This window comes from Idiotropiscis lumnitzeri, chromosome 11 (genome assembly GCF_059441095.1).
Source record: "Idiotropiscis lumnitzeri isolate Australia: NSW breed Sydney's pygmy pipehorse chromosome 11, RoL_Ilum_1.0, whole genome shotgun sequence".
Lineage (NCBI taxonomy): Eukaryota > Metazoa > Chordata > Actinopteri > Syngnathiformes > Syngnathidae > Idiotropiscis > Idiotropiscis lumnitzeri.
This window is the reverse complement of record NC_142401.1, coordinates 11,148,456-11,167,176: the sequence shown is the minus strand read 5'-3', so window position 1 is coordinate 11,167,176 and position 18,721 is coordinate 11,148,456. Positions and strand designations below refer to the sequence as shown.

The 18,721-nt window shown below is 40.8% G+C and overlaps 2 protein-coding genes across 2 annotated transcripts in view; both read left to right on the top strand.

Moving 5' to 3' along the window:
• The window catches only part of LOC148327379 (guanine nucleotide-binding protein G(i) subunit alpha-2-like), a 44,135-nt gene extending 32,500 nt beyond the window's left edge, over positions 1–11,635 (top strand). The window contains exons 2-9 of the mRNA XM_088308091.1: positions 1,553–1,595; positions 4,374–4,515; positions 6,139–6,299; positions 7,928–8,056; positions 9,226–9,355; positions 10,205–10,358; positions 10,563–10,759; positions 10,837–11,635. Of these exons, the coding sequence (XP_088164217.1) occupies positions 1,553–1,595; positions 4,374–4,515; positions 6,139–6,299; positions 7,928–8,056; positions 9,226–9,355; positions 10,205–10,358; positions 10,563–10,753 (950 nt within the window). The 3' untranslated portion in view covers positions 10,754–10,759; positions 10,837–11,635. The remainder of the gene's footprint in view (positions 1–1,552; positions 1,596–4,373; positions 4,516–6,138; positions 6,300–7,927; positions 8,057–9,225; positions 9,356–10,204; positions 10,359–10,562; positions 10,760–10,836) is intronic.
• Positions 11,636–12,903: 1,268 nt separating this feature from the next.
• On the top strand, positions 12,904–18,448 carry LOC148327378 (PAK4-inhibitor inka2-like). Its single transcript, XM_088309347.1, has 3 exons — positions 12,904–13,027; positions 15,834–16,167; positions 17,254–18,448. Exons 2-3 carry the CDS (start codon positions 16,165–16,167, stop codon positions 18,235–18,237), a joined length of 987 nt encoding a protein of 328 aa, XP_088165473.1. The 5' UTR covers positions 12,904–13,027; positions 15,834–16,164; the 3' UTR covers positions 18,238–18,448.
• Positions 18,449–18,721: the final 273 nt, after the last annotated feature.

The following is an 18,721-nucleotide window of genomic DNA, read 5'->3' as shown; positions in this document are numbered from 1 at the left end:
AGTTTCCATTGGCACTGAAGCGACGCTGCCACTCGCATGGAACGTTTCTTTGGTCTCTTCCTCACCTGCTGAACAATATGGTCGTCTCTTTGTTCTGAAAATGCATGAGTGCGTCATTCTGCTTGTCATTTGCAAAAATATCAGCATGTGGACCGTATGTCTACATTTGGTGGCCGCAACATTTGCGACACCTGCACATGTACCGAATGAGCACCATGAGAATTACATCTATAATTATTGTTGTATATATTATTATGAATATGCTATTAATGGTGAAAGGGGTCAATTTTGATTGGCACAATTTTACAAAATTTGTTTCGGATGTAGTGTTGCATGTAATTTGGTTGTCGTCTGAATGGCAAAATATTGACTTCTAGATGATTCAGTGCAATTCTACAACAACCACAACTTGGGATGGCCTGATACCGATATTGCAGCCTCGAGTAATGTCCGATACGATATCAGCAGGAATGATACATGATTTAATTTATTTTTGTTTGTTTGTTTGTAGAACTGTAGCATATTTTATTCATTTAATTTCATATTTATTATGTTTTTTTAATTGATTTAATTTCACATTTATTTTTTAATTTAATCTTTAATTTATTTAGTTGATATATTTAATTAAATTATTTGTTATAATGTGCTGCAGAGGGGAGCTCTCCAATCTCGTTGTTCCACTGAATACAATGACAAAAAAGGGCATTCTGATTCAGTTTTTTTTTTTTTTTTTTTGTATGAATTGTTCAAGTTGTTCTATTACCACGACATTGAAAAATATCGAACATCGTATTAACTCAACTCATTCACTTATGCATTGATAGCGTTACTACTCTTCTACTGGATCTCTGATTCCCTTTAGTCTGTCACATAATTCCGTTTGACACACACACATTTACAATAAATTTCATGTGACGTTGGTAGAAAATGTATTTCCTTTAGAGGAGTGTGAGCTCCTTTTCCATATATATGTTAGAGATGACAGCTGCATGTGGAAACCATCTTGGCCCATTCCTACCCAGAGGCTTTGCTATGGATGTGCTCGCTACTTGCTGCCTAGTAGGTTACAATGAGGGACTTTACCCTGGGCTAGTGCACAGACAGGCACCCCTCGTGCGTGTGCGCGTGCGTGCGTAGTGTTGGATTCCTTGTGGCAGATGAGCTCTCTCCGGTCGCCTCGAGCTGTGAGAGTAAACATAGCAGAGGGTAAGAAAAGCCCCCGTCAGTCTAAGACGGCACCATTAAATAAAAATGATGAAGTGGCTTGTCGGAATGAAAAGAGCACGACGTTGTTGCTACTCTGTGACCCTCAGCCTGGCCGGGGACTTTCCATTGTGAACTTAAAAGCGGTAAAAATTGTGTTTTAAATTCCTTCTTCAGTGTCCATTGGGTGGAATCCAGTGAGCAGGATGTCATTGAGAGCAGGGAGGTAGAAGGAGGGTAGCTGGACAGATGTTGCAGATGTGAGACGGCCTCTTGGGTCGACTGTTTACATATGGCGTCTTAACAGGAGTTTATTTTTAATCTTTGCCTGTTTTTGTTCTCTTTGCAGGTGCTGGGGAGTCTGGAAAGAGCACCATTGTGAAGCAGATGAAGTGAGTGCCTTTAACTTTTATTTTTATTTATTTATCTATCTATTTATTTATCTATTTATTTATTTATTTCGTCCACAACAGAATTATTTTTTTTAATTCTTTAATAAAATAGATATATCGCCCAATGTTTACCGTGCTCCTTTTGCTTTCAACTTGATCCAAAACTAGTTTGGCCATAAAACAACTCACAACATGAGGAGAAAATGCAAACTTTGCACAGTAAGGCCGAAGTCCAGATTCAAACACTTAACCAGTTTGATCAACACCAGAATAAATTGATAAAAACAAATAATACCTTCTCTATGAGATAACTTGATCTTTCAGGATTGCGATTGGTTTAGAGTAAAACTGAGATGACTGACTTTATTTTTGGTGGATTATAAACGATCTCTGGATGATTTTGAAAAATAATCTTATTGCAATATACTCAGCGATTATCAAGGTCCCCTTCCCAAGGTTTTTTTTTTTTTTTTTTTTTTTTTTACAAACACAAGCAATACGATGTATTACATTACAGATTTGTTATACAGTAAATAAAAGTTTTGCTCTTATAAGTTAAAATCAAGGCGATTGTGAAGGCAAACTGAACAAATACAACTGCTTTTTGCGTGAATGTGATAAAATCCAGATCTTTTAACCCCCAAAATTTTGCCATATGCTTTTCTAAAGATATGCTGCAGCGTTTATTGATCAAGCACTTGTGATGAATTGTAACTCCTTACATTTTTGACAAAGCACTTCATTTTCTTTTGGGCTTGCAACTTTTCGGCCAATCAATAACGAAGCGCGTTTGCCGCCGCTCCACGAGGATGTCAAAGTAATATATTCCGACGATGGCAATCATGTGACACTTAATCCTCGGTGTGCCGCTTGCGTTAATGACATGACGTTGGGTTTGCAGCATGTGTCATAATCAAGCCAATCAAAGCTACAGTTTTCTAAGTATCGTTTTGTTGAAGAGGAAACAGCGGGGGGCTTTCAATCTTCTAAGCTACCTCGCTTGCATTTTAATGAGGTTTCATTTAGTGCGCGGCTTACTATTGAGCATTCTGGATGTGCCACGGGTCTCTGGACGATGACAAACCAGAGCGGATGCTTATTTTAGTGTGCAGCTCTGCAGCTCCTCTTCCCGTCAGTCAGGAGACACACCTGTGCTAGGAAAGCAGCTTCATGTTTATTTCGGGCTGGCGTGTCGGGACACCTGCAGCATATCAACCGTATGATGGTGTTGAGTTATTGTTTTTCGATCCAATGGTGGCTTGAGATACGACTTTGATTTGTGCGATGGCCACCCCAGTGAAGGACGCGCTTAATCTGTTGCAGCCTCTATGGTAGTGTACTTTATAAAAAAAAAAAATAATAAATCACACAGTTATGGGTGGGATCTTAAAAATCTTTAATTTTGTTCATTTGACATTGTAATTGAAAATGTGCATTTGCAAACGATAATCACATTGTGATTGCTGCTGTATTCCGTGAGGTGGTTCGTTAATTTATTTATTTATTTTTTTCAAGGCTAACACTCCAAAAACAAGTTTCATTTTCCGTGTCTGTCATGAGGCTTTTTATTTTGCTTTGTTCTGTAGCTTCGTATGACGCTGTCACTTTTTAAATTGTCCCGTAAGAATTCTGTTGATTCCATTAAATGGATTGTTGAATCTTCAGGTTATTGAGGCAAAATGGAGTGCGTGACTCGGCTTTAACCAGCAGATGAGATGTTGCGAGAACTCTGCCAAGCAGGAATATGTTTTGCTTAACACAACACTGGCACATAAACCGTAATTCATAAGATTGAGCCCGAGACTTTGCCGCACGTTACGTTATCGGCATTCAATGAAATGTCGCGCTCAAATACCCAATGTCAAATGATTAGTTGGAACATAAACATCTCTTGCTCATGTTCCAACTTCTAATTAAGACAAAGAAAGCGCTGACACTAACACTAACTCGCAACATCCTCAGTTTTGAATTCACATTTCATATTGACCTCAGCATAAAAGTAATATTTTAATGGTCCTTTGACTGTGTTGCAAACGTCAAACACGCTCAAAACTAGGAATGTTCATCATCACCTTTTGTTCAGATTGATACGAGTGCCACACTCTTTGAGTACTCGTCAAAACTGAGTAGCGATACCTTTTAGTATGTTATGAAATCTAAAATTGTGAGCCGAGACCTACTTTCTGCTTCTCGATTATTTTCTGTTAAGGCCCCCCCCCACCCCTAGCAAGACGAAAACAATTCGCGTAGTTAATGGTCGCTGCGCAGAATAGGCAATGAGAGTGCTACTGCCAACTACTGGAGTAGATGTGCAATTACACTTTATTGCAATGCAGCGGAAGAAAAGTATGTTCCCTCCAGTCACACGCGCCCCCCTCAGCGTTGCCCCGTGCCCACCCCAGAAGCACTGACCTCGGCAGACTTGTTTGATGTCAGAATTTTTGTGGCTGTCATCGGCAGCATCCACGAGTACCCGATACCAATTCCTGTACTCGCCCAATCCTCCTCCAAACATTTGGTTTAAAATCCATATGTTTGTTGGCTTGATCTATTAAAACATTGATGAACTCATGATATGATTTATGATAACATGACAAAACAGATTTATAAAACATGATGTTACTGATTGCTTTGGCCTTGTTGCTTTTACCGTGACTCTGATTGTTTAATGTTAAAATCATTGTCAAGTGGTTTTGCAATGAATTTCCAGTATTAATTTTAACATTCGATGAAATGCCGCGTTGGTTTCGTCATCTCTTTGCTGGTGTTTGTTTCCAGGATTATCCACGAGGATGGCTACTCAGAAGAGGAGTGCAAGCAGTACAGAGCAGTTGTGTACAGCAACACCATCCAGTCCATCATGGCCATCATCAAAGCCATGGCCAACCTCAAGATTGACTACGAGGATGCTGGAAGGGCGGTAGGGCCAATCATGATTTCGCCTTGCATGCTTATAAAGTATCATTTGCGATCTGGAATATGACTACCTAATGTAAGTACCAGAGACCGGAGCAATGTGACGCTGACCTGATCCGTTAAATAAATCTTCAGGGAATGCTCGAGTGCAGTGTAACTCATCTTTTCTATCCAGCAATATAATCTCTTCTAATCGCCATCAAAGCCGCTCTCTCGCCTTCATCTTGACCACCCGTATCGTGCGTCGAGGATTTTGCGCTGCGCAGCAGTGAGGGTCTCTCAAGGGAAACGTGACAGTCCCCACCAGGAAATCAAGTGTGAGCTGTACATTCTTTCGACGGAGTCCTGCCGAGTGCCGCATGTTCTGTCACTGCACGTGTTCCTGTAGCGCTTCGAGAGACGAAAGGAAAAGAACAACTTTTTAACAGGCGACAAAATGGAAGACGGATGTGGGCAATACGTGAATGACTCTCAACGATAAAGAAAGGCGAAGTAAAGTAGTTTGAACGTGATTGAATGCTGCTGTGATGTCACAATTTAACTTTGTAAATGGGGGAGAAAAAAAAAAAGACTTTCTTCCATTTATTCAACCTTGTCATCTTAATTGATCAGAATTGACATTTTCACAAAAACTATTCACAAATTTGCCAGCGACATAGCGGTCATGGCTGATTTGACAAATTTCATCACAACAAATCACAAACAATGTTGCTCAATGTTTTTAATAGTTGATGCTTGTCAACGCTTAAGGATGGAAGTCGGTGAACTAAGAACGCGATGGGATTTAAATCTTCACTTAAGTTAGTGTGTCAAATATGCAACTTGACAAGTAAATTGATTTTAAAAGGAAATTAAAAATACCGTAATATCCTTCATGTTCATCGATCACCAGTCACAAATTTATTTAATACATTCAATACATTTTTTTTTGTACGATATAACATATTTAGACACGATAAAAGTTAGGCATGCATAGTAAACATTAGCTTTCCTCAGATTTTTATCAGTGCTTCTCTTTTTGTTCAAATGAACACTTGATCGCATCAGTTAGAAGCATCCTCTTTTTTTTTTTTAACTGTTTAGTTAAAAAAAAAAAATAAATAAATCAATGACTTACGTGCTTAGTCCGGCAGTCCTGAAGATGTTTTTTTTTCACCAGTTGAAACAATTAAAAAAAAAATATATTGATTATGATCCATACCATTGCACTGAATGTAGTGTGAGTCCTACACTTTTTTCTTTTCGTTCCCATCTGGTGTCATCTTTCTTTCCCTTCTTTCCAAAAAATCTACAAACTCTTCCCTTTAAAAGCCGCATACATGGACTCCATGTTCTGAAGCAGTTTTAGATTGAGGTGAGCACCTCGACAAACGCACAGGCAGATACGTCGACTTTTGAAAATAAAACTTTATCCTGACACTCTGCAGCCCGGTCCAGTGTCTGAGGACTGCTCGCTGTTCAAGCTTCCTTTTGAATTCATGAGGAAGAAAAGTAATTAGTGCCGTCATTAGTTCTGAATGTGTGCTTGTATTGCTTCATTAAGGTTAATATAGCCTCTCGTCATCCCACCGAACCTCATCCAGCAAGTCCTCAGCGATAACGCGCTGTGTTTGTTTTGTCTTGTCAGGACGACGCCCGCCAACTCTTTGCCCTGTCTGCAGCCGCGGAGGAGCAGGGCATCTTGCCGGACGACCTGTCAAACGTCATTCAGCGACTGTGGGCCGACGGCGGCGTCCAGAGCTGCTTCACGCGTGCTCGCGAGTATCAGCTTAATGACTCTGCTTCCTAGTGAGTGACCGTTCCGTTTCGTCAGCTGTGGCAGTCCCAGTTAACTTTGCGAGAGGCAGCGTACACCCTGGATTGGTCGCCGTTCAGTCGCAGGACACATATAATGAAATAACCCGTTCCTCGCGTCGAATCTGGGAGGAAGCTGGAGTACACCCACACCAACATATGATGACGTGTGTGCATGTCTGATGTTGCTCGTTTAGTTTGTGTGAATGCTCAGACGCACGGAAGAGTGGAGGGAACATTGATTGCGAGGCTTTAAGAACATTTATATTTTGCTTGCACTATCATGTTCAACAACACGGCCATCCTCATATCTGAATTACCTCCGTGACCCTCGTCTCTTAGCACTCCATTAGTGGAAGCGTAATAAGAGAGCACCCAGGGTAATAAAACTGAGAGGTTGCTGCTGATGAGGGATGCGCCGCTGTCTGAAATAGGGGGAAAAAGAACGGCAATAAAAGGAAGCCATCTTGGTCTGCTTGCCCTTCAACGGGGATTAGTACACTCATCTCTGTTTAATACACAAGGACAGTGACAGTATTATGGCACCATTAGACCAAAGCTGAGATCTGACATGTGGTCACGCTTGAAATGCTGTTAATCCATTACAGCACCTGTGCTCCTTCTGGTGTGCACGCCTTGGCCACCGGGTGGCAGTATAATAGCCATGCAGACACAAATGGAGAAGAGTTTTACTATTAAGTGACTTAGCTGCAGGAATATTAGTCGTTCTTGCAGAGGATAACGAATATATGCCTACAAGTATAATGTCAGTCTACATGCTGCTGCGACGTTTAAGTTCAAATATTTGTTGCTTAAAACATTCATTATTATTATTATTAAAACCTGATGTGCTCGAGGAAAAAAAAAATCAGTGCATATTCTGAATCAGTGCAAAAAATATCTAGAAAGTTTTACTTGCATCGTCGCTTAAAAAAATACATTAAAAAAATTGTTGACCGGTATAATTTGTTTTCTTATAAATGATAAAGTAAAAAATAATTTTAACATTAAACTGTATATAACAATACTGCATACAATCAACAATATATGCTGTATTATCTTTTAATAACTGGTTATTGATTCATAATGACATTAATTGTTAAATAAATTTTTCAAAAAGCAATAATTATTTTTATTAAAATTATTTATCCACATTTACTTTATTAGTTGATTTTTTTAATTAAAAGTTAATTCTTTATTAATTAATTACATAGATAGATAGATAAAGGTCTGTCTGTGCGCCCGACCTTCCTTCCTTCCTTCCCCACTTGTCTGTTCTCAAAATCAAATGTGGCCCTTGAGGTCTAATGTTTGCCCAGCGCAGCTTCATATTTCGCTCTCTGTTGTGTAATCGGTACAGATAAATATGCACTCCCTCAATTGGGTCATAAATTTGAACCTGACTGGTCGTCAGCGTTCTGCCAATGTTGTTGCCCAGCCAGTTTGAGCAACTTTCTGTCTGTCTCGAGCCTGTGTTAGGGAGCGTGTGGGGATTTTAACTTTAATCTTTCCATCCAACGAAGTGCACCCCACTCTCCGTATGATGAATATTGAATCGGCTTTATGCGATTTAATTATTATTATTAATATATGTATTTTTTTTTTGCACTCTGTTACCACAGCTATTTGAACGACTTGGAGAGGATAGCCAAACCAGATTACATCCCCACACAGCAAGATGTGCTGCGAACCCGAGTCAAGACCACGGGCATCGTGGAAACCCATTTCACCTTTAAAGACCTGCACTTCAAGTAAGCTCAGACCTTTTAATCTACATAATGCTCCCGAGTCAGTCAGTCACTCAAGAGGATGACCCCAGCAACAAAATGCAACGGCGTGTCACCTTGCTTCCAATACAGTATTGCCTTCAGCAAAGATTTCCCCTATGCTAAAGGTTGGACTTGGCCAGACTCATTTTGAAATGGTTCTTCTCACACCCATACAGGGTTTATATAACAAAGAATAGGTGTGCGTCTGGTGTTGCAGTTACCGGAACGTTAGAAAGGGTATTCAAATGAGGCCCCAAGATATGGCTCGCAGACCCTATTAGTTCAGGGATAAGAACCAACTGATCTAAATAAGGCAATAATACAATACAACTTTATTTAGAACTGCAATAAACTCCTGTCAGTGTGATTCAGTGCTGCCAACTGCAATTAAAAAAAAAAAAAGAAATATTGCTCAATTAAAACTGTCAATCAAAACTGCAATCTTTTTGATGGAGTAGATCTCACAAGAATATGCTACTGTCCCTAATGTTGTGACCGGTGGGTGCATAACAGCAGCACACAGAGCAAGGTGGAAAGCACCAGTGAATATTTTAAGTCTGAGCGCCTGTGTGTAATAATTAAACCTCATAATTCTGTCAGGATGTCTCATTTTGGACTGAGGACATAAAGCAGTTCCACGAAATGATACTGTTTATCTTGGCTGAGGTGCCGCGAGTACACAAGCACACGAGAACACGCGGCCGTGCAGAAGCCGAGCAACTATAAAGCCTTCTAAAGTGTGTCAGTGTTATAATGTGGTGCGCTTACTCAGCCTGGAGCTCATCTCTAACGAACCCAATTGCGCCCGAGAAAACTGCTTACTTTCAGCGTGGTGTCATCAAAGACCATCGCTGTCCTCACTCCACCTTTAGCAGCTGGAAAAGCTCCACATGAGCAAGCCTGCACGCACACACCTCCATGAATAAGTCAAATGGGTTGAAAAAAAAAAAAAAAAACGTACCGCCGCAGCCTGTTTTCGGCTTGTTTTTCCAAAGCAGCTGCTCACAGAAGCCGCAGAGAGGACCAGAACATGTTGACAAGTCTGCTGAGGGATAACGCGGAAGCTGTGCTGTGTGGCTCCTGCACTCCTGACATCCTGTTTCCCCCGACAAAACATGTCATGGTTGCACGCCTGTATTGTGTGTTTGCAGGATGTTTGATGTCGGAGGCCAGCGCTCCGAAAGAAAGAAGTGGATCCACTGTTTTGAGGGCGTGACAGCCATCATCTTCTGTGTGGCCATGAGCGCTTATGACCTGGTCCTGGCTGAGGATGAAGAGATGGTGAGTTGCCATCATTCCCACCTTGATGTAATGCTCGACGAAAGCTCCTACACTTGAGTTTTACTTCTTTCCTGAAGGTAATCATGGAAATACAATTCCAATGGAACTTCAGAGGTCAGACAATGCATATTTTTAGGGACGATCGAGTATCCATGCCCGGCATCGGCCTTATTTTTCGGTATCGAGTCTGCTCACCGCTGCAATTTTGACACCTTAGCTCATCATCATGTGTGTCAAAAATTAGTAAAGATCTTTTGAACAGTTATGTCATTGTATTAATTTACATTTTTGGCATCAAAAGTAGCGATCATTGGCGGAATACCTGCATGCCAAAATTCACGGTTGAGTACAGATCTTGTTTTTCAGTTCATGGTGCAGTAAGGGAACAAAATGCAAAACAAACTGCTTATGTTTTGTGTAAACAGAAAAAGATTGAATGACATTTCAAATGAAACAGCCGCCATTTAAATCCTTTATTGTTAGGAAAGTGCGGCATCCAGCGTTTATTAGGTAAAGAACAACTTTCCGAGTGCACAGGTGTAACAGTAGGAACTGTCCAAATGATGTTATAAAAACAATAATACGGAAAATTATGTTATTTGGTAGGATCCAATAATGGGCTCAGGTTACAATTTCCCGCTGCATATGTGTGATTTGCTGCTCGCAAATTCACCTCTTATTGGATTTTGTGCTCAGGACAAAGCTCCCATCTAATAAAAGTATTCCCACCGATTTTGTGCAACTTGAGGCATATTCTTCCCGAAAATATGTATAATAATATAAAAAAAATAGTTTGATCTGATGCCTTTGAAACTTGGCTCTCCAGTAACATGTGTGCCTCCCTCCCAGAATCGCATGCACGAGAGCATGAAGCTGTTTGACTCCATCTGCAACAACAAGTGGTTCACCGAGACGTCCATCATCCTCTTCCTCAACAAGAAGGACCTGTTTCAGGAGAAGATCACCCAGAGTCCGCTGACCATCTGCTTCCCGGAGTACATTGGTATGGCAACACAAGAGCGCCTGCATAGAGGTGTTCCTAATATTTGGGTTAGCTACATGACAGGCACAAATGATTAGAAGCCGCTTTCGGGGTGAGGCAGTGCAACTGTACACCACTGCAAAGTACAACCACAACATATTTTTACGATCGAAGTCCTCCAATTGTGTGACGTTTAAACGTCCGTCTCATCGTCGCCCCCTACAGGCCCCAACAAGTACGAGGAGGCGCAGGCGTACATCCAGACTAAATTTGAGGACCTGAACAAGAAGAAGGACACCAAGGAGATCTACCCCCACTTCACGTGCGCCACCGACACCAAGAACGTGCAGTTTGTGTTCGACGCCGTCACCGACGTCATCATCAAGAACAACCTGAAGGACTGCGGCCTCTTCTAAGAGCAGGTGAGCGTCAGGAGGAAGAGGTGGCCGTGTGCCGAGTCTGCGTATTGACGCCACTTGGTGTTTGTGTGTCTTATCAGAGGATCTCCCGTGCAACTAAACGCGCATCCTGAACGACTGCACTGGCCAGCCACCATCTCGCTTTCCTCCTGCAAGAGACTGCCAAGCCCAGCAGCCTTGCAGCGCGTCCACTTGATGTTAACTATCTTTGGGCTATGACCACAAAAAAAATCTGCATTTATTCTCGTGTCTATCTTCTATTTTTTTTCTCCAACTTTTTTTTTTTATATATATATATATAATTGCTTTCATTTTACTTTTAGCGAGTCCCGTTATTCAGTTTTTAATCACATCGAGCTTATTTTTAAAAAGAGATGAAGCACACGCATGGACTCCAGATATGATTTGTATCGGAATTGTTTTTTTGTTGTTGATAACGTTTACATAGGTTCATCATCATCATTCATAGCTTGTATTGTTCTGCATGACTCAACATGATGGCTATTAACTCTTATTAGTTATCTGCACAAATGATCTAACATTCCTTCTGAATAAAAAGTATTAATAAAAGGCAGATGTGACAGCAACTTTCTTACTGATATTTAAACTTGTGTAGCTAAATAACTTTTTTATACTGTAGTAGCCGCTCCATCGTGTGTCGCTGTGTGTGTTTGCCTTGACCTTTTGTTTACAACTTCTTTTTTTTCTTCCCCATTCTCTCCCATTTTTCTGCCTTGCATCTACGAAGATATAGTGATTATTAATGAGAGACAAAAATCTAATTCCGGAAAAAGGTTAGTGTTTTTTTTCCCTTTTGCTTATTATTAAGTGCTTTAAAGTCAATATGGTTTAATTTAAATAAAAGTAGAGATCACTTGACCCTCACGTATTCTTGCCCCTCCGTTGTACTGTCTATACTGTGTGTGTGTCCGTGCGTGCGTGTGTGTAAAGGGATTGATAGATTGATGAGGATAACAGTTAAGAATAAATATTCTAGCCGTTTCAGGCTATTTTGAATTGAATATGGAATTCTATGAGAAGAGTGGGTTGAGCTGATAAGGACATAGAAAGTTTACACATCCCAGTTCAGATGCAGGTTTTTGTGCTGTGAAAAAAAAATAGACCATCATGAATCATTTCAAAACCTTTTCCATTTATGTGACTTATAATAAGTGGCAACTCGATTGATTAAAAATGTAGATGTGATTATAAACATATGAAATAATGTGGTTGCTCAAGTGTTACTATAACTCTGACTGTTTAACTGGTTGACAACTAAACAATTGACTCCGTTGTGCGAGGATGTGCAAACTTTTGCAACCACTTTTTTTTTTTACGTCCTCTCTCAAATATTTTTCCGAAGTTTTTTTTTTTATCAGAGAAATGTCATTAGAACAGGAATGTGTTGATTCAGTATCCACTACAGAAAGATCCCTTACTAGACGTTCGACTGTTTGAGTTGGATTTTCCATGCTATTCTAGTTTGAGACACACCCATATGTCATAATTAGGGTACAAAAAAAACCAAACACGCCCACAGTTTTGCAGTTGTGCGTGCTCGATACACCTCATTGTGACGTGTTCAATTAAGTGTTTGTCTATTTTGTTTAATAGACTGGAACACCGAACGAAAACGAACACACCGCTAATCCTCTTGTAGACATTACAAAAGCTTTCCTGGAGCGCCATCTTGTGGACATGAGTAGGACGAGTTATCTCTGTCAATGCTATGACGCCAGAGGTAGAATTTTTTTTAATGAGTCCAAATAAATCATTATACCACCTAGCATTAAATTAGATGTGAATTCCTAAACATCATTGCAATTAAAACATTAACTATACTGAGAATTTAAAGTTTTACGAACAAATCAATGTGTGTTAAGGTCCCTCCCCCAAGTTGTAATCTTTGCAAGAAGAAATATATATTTTTTAGGTTTGAAAAATCATGATTGAGAATTTATTTCCGAGGTTTAATAATCGAAGAAATTCGTCTTAATAAGGGGATTTAAAAAAAAACTAATTTGTTAAAACACTCTACGCACAAAAACAATGTAATTATCCCCATATCCTTGATCGCGTTAAATTCTATGAATTGCAGTGAGCTTGTATTGTCTACAGAGGGCGCTACAGCTCAACAGTTAACATTGATCATCTTTAACTTGGACCGAAACAGGCTTCCTATCGTAAATTTAAACCTTTCCGGCGAAGCAAGTAGTGAGTTTACTGGTACAATATGATTTAGTAGAATATGTCGCTGAAACGTCCGATGAGGTGAGTTTAGTTGTTATTGGCTCAACCTCGCACTGCGAGTTCAGGATGTACAGTTAAATCCCAATGTATTCATCCATCCATTCATTTTCTGAACGATTGATCCTCATGTTTTTAGAATGTGCTACTATTCCGCCATGCTGACCGAAATTCTTCAGTAGACTTTTTCATTTTCATTTTGTATCTCTTTTATTTTGAAATGACAACATTGTTATAAGTTGAAAAGCCAAACGTATACAGTGAAACCGCAATTTAACTGACCTTGACTCAACGGACAGCAACTTTATTTATATATCAGTGAGACTACATGTTAATAAAGATTTCCGTAATTATGGCAGAGTTTTCATCTTCAACTAGTGTCAAGTGTACACTAAAGTAGCATCTTAAGTTTGTTAGTTCCACAATTGGCCACAATTCACCATTAAACGGCGCTGTGTTGTCATCAACAGACACTGGTCACGTGCTCGAGTCATAGATAAACAGATTTGTAGTAGACTAAAGCAGGATAAAGCGTGAATGTTTTGCAGCAATGTGGAAGTGGCGATGTTTTTTTTTAATCTTTTTTTTTAAGTTTATTTATTTTTTGGGTCAAAGGCAATAGTCGTTTCTCAATATCAAGAATACAGAGTACGAGCTTCCTAAGAAAATACTTAAGAATGCACTTGCAAAAAATGCTTGTCTCTTTGTAATTGGAACGACTGTGTACTTGTAAAGTTCCCCAAACATATTTCAGTAAAATGATGCAAAGGAAAACATAATACAAATGTGAGCCCTCTCCTCGGCCATTTTGATAGCAGCACAAAGTGCATCTTGGGATAGTTTCACAGCCAGTTCTGTACAATTAACCAACAATGCATCCTCGATTTAAAATAGCAGAAAAGAACAGCATCTATTTAATCTGCGTGATCTTGGTTTATGCGTATGTACTTTCATGCGGAACGGGACTGGGGCTGCAACTGATGACATTTAACAAGATCACAGGGACGGAAGAATGCTCTCAATTACAGGTGTCCAAAGTCCAGACCATTGCTTGTTTAGTTTTGAAAAGTAAAAACCTAAAAGATTATGAACAGTTGAAATGTGATAAGCAATCACACTTATCCTCCTGGTATTTGCTTTGTCACATGCTGTGACACAAAACTGAGAAGTTGTCTGTTTTCTCTTTTAAAATATCTTAAACTGCTTATTCTAGCTTGACCTACATTGGATCGCTTTTAGGCGTCAAGAACATCCAAGTTTCCCATCTCGGTGGAAAAATCAGGATACCCCTGAATGAGATTATGTGAAAAGATATTTTATATGATGCAAAAGAGTTTTTCTTTTAATTTGGTATGAATAATTATTTGTTTACATGGATTGAATGCATCAAATTATGTTTTACAAAAATGAATAGACCGTTGCTTTAGGAGGTGATTATCGCATAAAGTGTCCAAGTTGTGGTCTGTTGAAAAACGGAGGCCTTGTGAAGGTAAGAATGCCGATGGCTTCAATTTGGGGACAGTCCTTGCAATGTAAATGTCGGCTGTTATGGAGGTGAAATGGTACAATTTGCAGGCAAATGCAACACAAAGGGACTCGCTGCCTACGTGATTATGTTCATTTAGTGAGGGGCAAAGGTGATGTAGATGTAGTGTTACAGGTTAGGATATGTGGCCATTATCTCCGGCTTCATGCTAATGCTGCACTCGAACTGCGGCCGGAGTGCTCCCATCACATCAGCATAAACAGAAAAGCGCTGAATAGCATGTGGACCACAGTTAGGGAACAACAGACCATTAAGATGCAGATTGAAGTATTTATTTACACTTGAATGACAATGAACCGTCACCAGCACTTCATTTAGGAAGCATTTTGAAAAAAAAAAAAAAATGGGGGCAGATTATGCACATTTTATTGCAATCTAATGGAAACATCGATAAAATTGCAGTCTGCAGCAATACTTAGGTACACAAGTGTTATGTTGCCGTTAGATGCCACCACAATGAGTTGGAAATACAACAATCAATTAAAAAAGGTGATTAAATGCTTTTCCACTAGATAGCTGGAATTCCAATTAAACCGTGCATCCTCCTGGTGCCATTCATACAAGAGAATAGACAGCCACTCTGAGACTTTCCAAAATATTTAAAAAATATTTTTGCTCAATTAAGGTTGGAAAGTTTTGCATTAGACAACCCACAGTGGAGTTCATCTCTTGCTTCCTGTGTTCTTGTGTGTTTTTCTCATGGTACACATCCCACATTCTGTTCTTTTAGATTCATTTAAGACTTAAAATTGCACATAGGTGTGAATGTGAGTGTGAATGATATGTCCTGTGATTGGTCAGTGACCAGTCCCGAGTGTACCATACGTCTTGTCTGAATTGACTTATATATATATATTATATATATATATATATATATATATATATATATATATAATATTAAAGGATTTTATACGATTGACTCCAAGTTACATGTGCTATATCAATATCAAAGTACAAAGTATACACAGTAAGAACAGGTTGGACCACATTGGAGGCATACAGTTTCACTATTTAAAAATATAAACAGAATATGCAGTATACCATTGTTAATCATACTTATTTATAAATTGCCAATGAGGCCAACTTGAAAAAAATATGGTCACTTATAACTTTATGGTTGGTGAATTGTGTCACGATGAAAAACATAAGTGGTGTTGCACAGCGTCCACTCGCGCCACTAGGGGCGAAAATCAAATCCAATTGTTTCCCTGCTTCATATCTGTCATGGATTTACAGTTTTCCGGTTAAATCTGATATTTTGAATTCTTGCTGAATCCGTTTCAGAATGTTTGGTCCGACAATACGAAGAGCTTCGCGCCCGCTGCTCACTGATTGGCTGTAATGCAAGCGGGTTTCGCTGATTGGCTGCTCGGACTTTGGTAGCTTCCGATTGGCTGCTTGTCGCGCCGAGACGCAAAGACCCAAAACAGTGCGTGAAAACTTACCACAGATCAGCACATCTGCACTCGGCCGAGCAGCTGGAGGCGACACCGGCATTCGGTACTCTTCCTCTCCATTGCTACATGGCAATATTTTTTGCTCCACTTGGACTCCAGCGGAAGGAGGTGCTCTCGTTTTAAACTGCTGCGTCGGTTTTTTTCTCCTAAGAAACGATATGGTAAGTTTTCCTCATCACTTTACATCAAAATGCTGAGTTGTGCAAATGCAATGCTATCACTAATGTGCTTTATCGGTTGTTTATATATATTGTTCCATTTGTAACGTTTTTTTTCCTCTGTAAGTTTCATATCTCATTTTCATGACATCATCACACACTGCCAAATAGTCTTCCAAACTTTTTTGGCACAGTACTGCATCCCCCAGTCAGCCTCCAATTCTCCCTCACACACACAGCATCACATGATACCTCACACATTTCAAGTATGAGGCACCCAAAACATTCCAACCAATCAGTGATGTGTCCCAGAGAGAAAACTTTGGTATTAAATTGCCCTAGTTTGTCGCTGGCGACTTTCTTAAAGAGACAGCAGCCCTTTTTTTGGGGGGGAGCTAAATTAAGATCCACTAGAGTCACGTTTGATACGCTGCAGATGTTTTTACTTTGGAGACATGCACACTGGTTAGAAAAGCTTGTATATGTGTCTGGATTTCCCCTTGAATCATTCCAGTTTCAAAGTCAATGAACGGACGTTGGCTTTGCCTTGAATGATACTGACCTTCACATAAGTAGAGAAGATGAGCAATTATTTGCAGACGACAGACTGTGTTACCCTGTGCAGCCTTTCAGTTGAAAATGTTAAAACCTTCCAGACTGCTTCAATAGGTCAATTTAAGCCTCAATGCTATTGACCATATGTAGAACTAAAAATCGTGGGGCACTCAGAACTTGGTAAAGTACTGTCTCGGTCTCATGTGGTTTTAATAAAAATAATCTGTTGCAGAGGCAGACTGTCACCAATTCACATTTTCAGTGCAAAAGTAATTACTGCTAAAATAACCAAAGAGTCCATTATAATTTTGAAAAAACGTTGCATATATTATTTACTGCACTTTGCGCCTATTTCTTTCATGCAGGTAGCACTTTATCAGTTTAATGTGGAAAAACTGACAGAGTAATCGGTTGGTAATCTTACTAGAACATGACAAAAATTGATTTGGCTCACTTTAGTTCCCCGTGACCCAAATAAAAAATGCATAATGTCATTGTGAGCACTGCCTAACCATGCTTTTTCCGACTCTTTAGCTGTGCCTCCGAGAGTCCGGCGAGTGTTTGAGGGAGCACATGCACTACATGATGAGATCCCTTCAGGACCTGAAGCATCTGAGGAGGACGTGTCCTGCAGCCTGCAGACACGCTCGCTCCCCCAGCAACACCGTGCTCCCCACCTTTGCCGCCAGCGGCCCGTCTGCAGTGCCTCTGACCTGCCGGCCTCGAGATCAGCGCGCCCGTCTCAGGATATCCAGCGCAAGCACGGCAAGCACCTACGACTCGGCCTGCTGCCTGGCTACCCCTCTGGAGGAGGAGGAGGAGGATGACGACGAGGATGACGGCCGCAGCAGTCGTCTTGGCCTCAACTCACCTAGCAGCCACAAGAGTTTGGACTTTGACTCCGGGTACTCTGAGGCGTCGTGGCAGGACGAGGGGGTCGTCCTCAGGAGGACAAGGAACGTGCGCGTGTCATCCTCGGCCTGCCTCCGCACCAACAGGGCGGCGAGCGGACGCGTTCGGCCTAAATCGACGTCAGACGCTTGTCTGGAGAGTTGGACGTCCTTCGAGGCAGGCGACCCGGAGGACTGGGCCAACGCTTTGCTGACCAGAGGGCGCAGCCGCCAACCTCTGGTTCTGGGAGACAACAGCTTTGCGGACCTCATACAGAACTGGATGGACCTACCCGATTGTCCCGAGCCCCCCGCGCCCATCCCCAAACCCCGACGCAGACTGGGACGAAGCCTCTTGGGCAACATGCGGAGGAAACTAGCCGGCTTGTCAAAGAGCATGGAGGAGAGAGTGAGGATGAGGTCCGCCGACGCTCACCTCAGCAGAACCGCCAACGCCCCCAAGCGTCTCTCGTGTCCCGTCGTGTCATCTGAGCCGAAGGTCCCCTTTTTCCACCAGTCTCACTCGGCCATTCACGAGCTGGACACAGACTTTTACCACTTTGCCGCTCTCATGAAGTCGGGGAGCAGGCAGCCCATCATATGCAAGGACATCATTGGCTACATCTGACACACACAGTCACTTTATTTCTATTTGTTTTCATGTTTCTTACGTTTATATACTTGACTTTAAAAAAGTGAAGACCTATTTAAATGCTCGGTCATATCGACATTGAATATTCGAATGTGAAGGATTGTAAGTCAAGGGTGTGTAAGGGGAGTTGAAGGAACGCACTGTATTGTTACACTGCAAATAAAAAGAAACTGATCTTAAGCATCAATCGTGCAAAGTTGTTATTCCATAACTTTTCAGTTATTTTCTAACTTTATCACAATTTTTCAATTATGGCATTTTCCACAGGGCACTTTTTGCGGTGGAGTGGTTAGCTCGTCCGCACTGCACTTCTAAGGTTTTGGTTTGGAGTCTGTGGAGTTTCCACATTCTATTGCCTCCCACATTCCCAAAACCTGCGTTTGAAGGCAAGAAAGCCAATTTCCAAAACGGCAAAAGTTTAGTCGAATTGCCCAACTAAACATATTTTTTTTCTGCAATG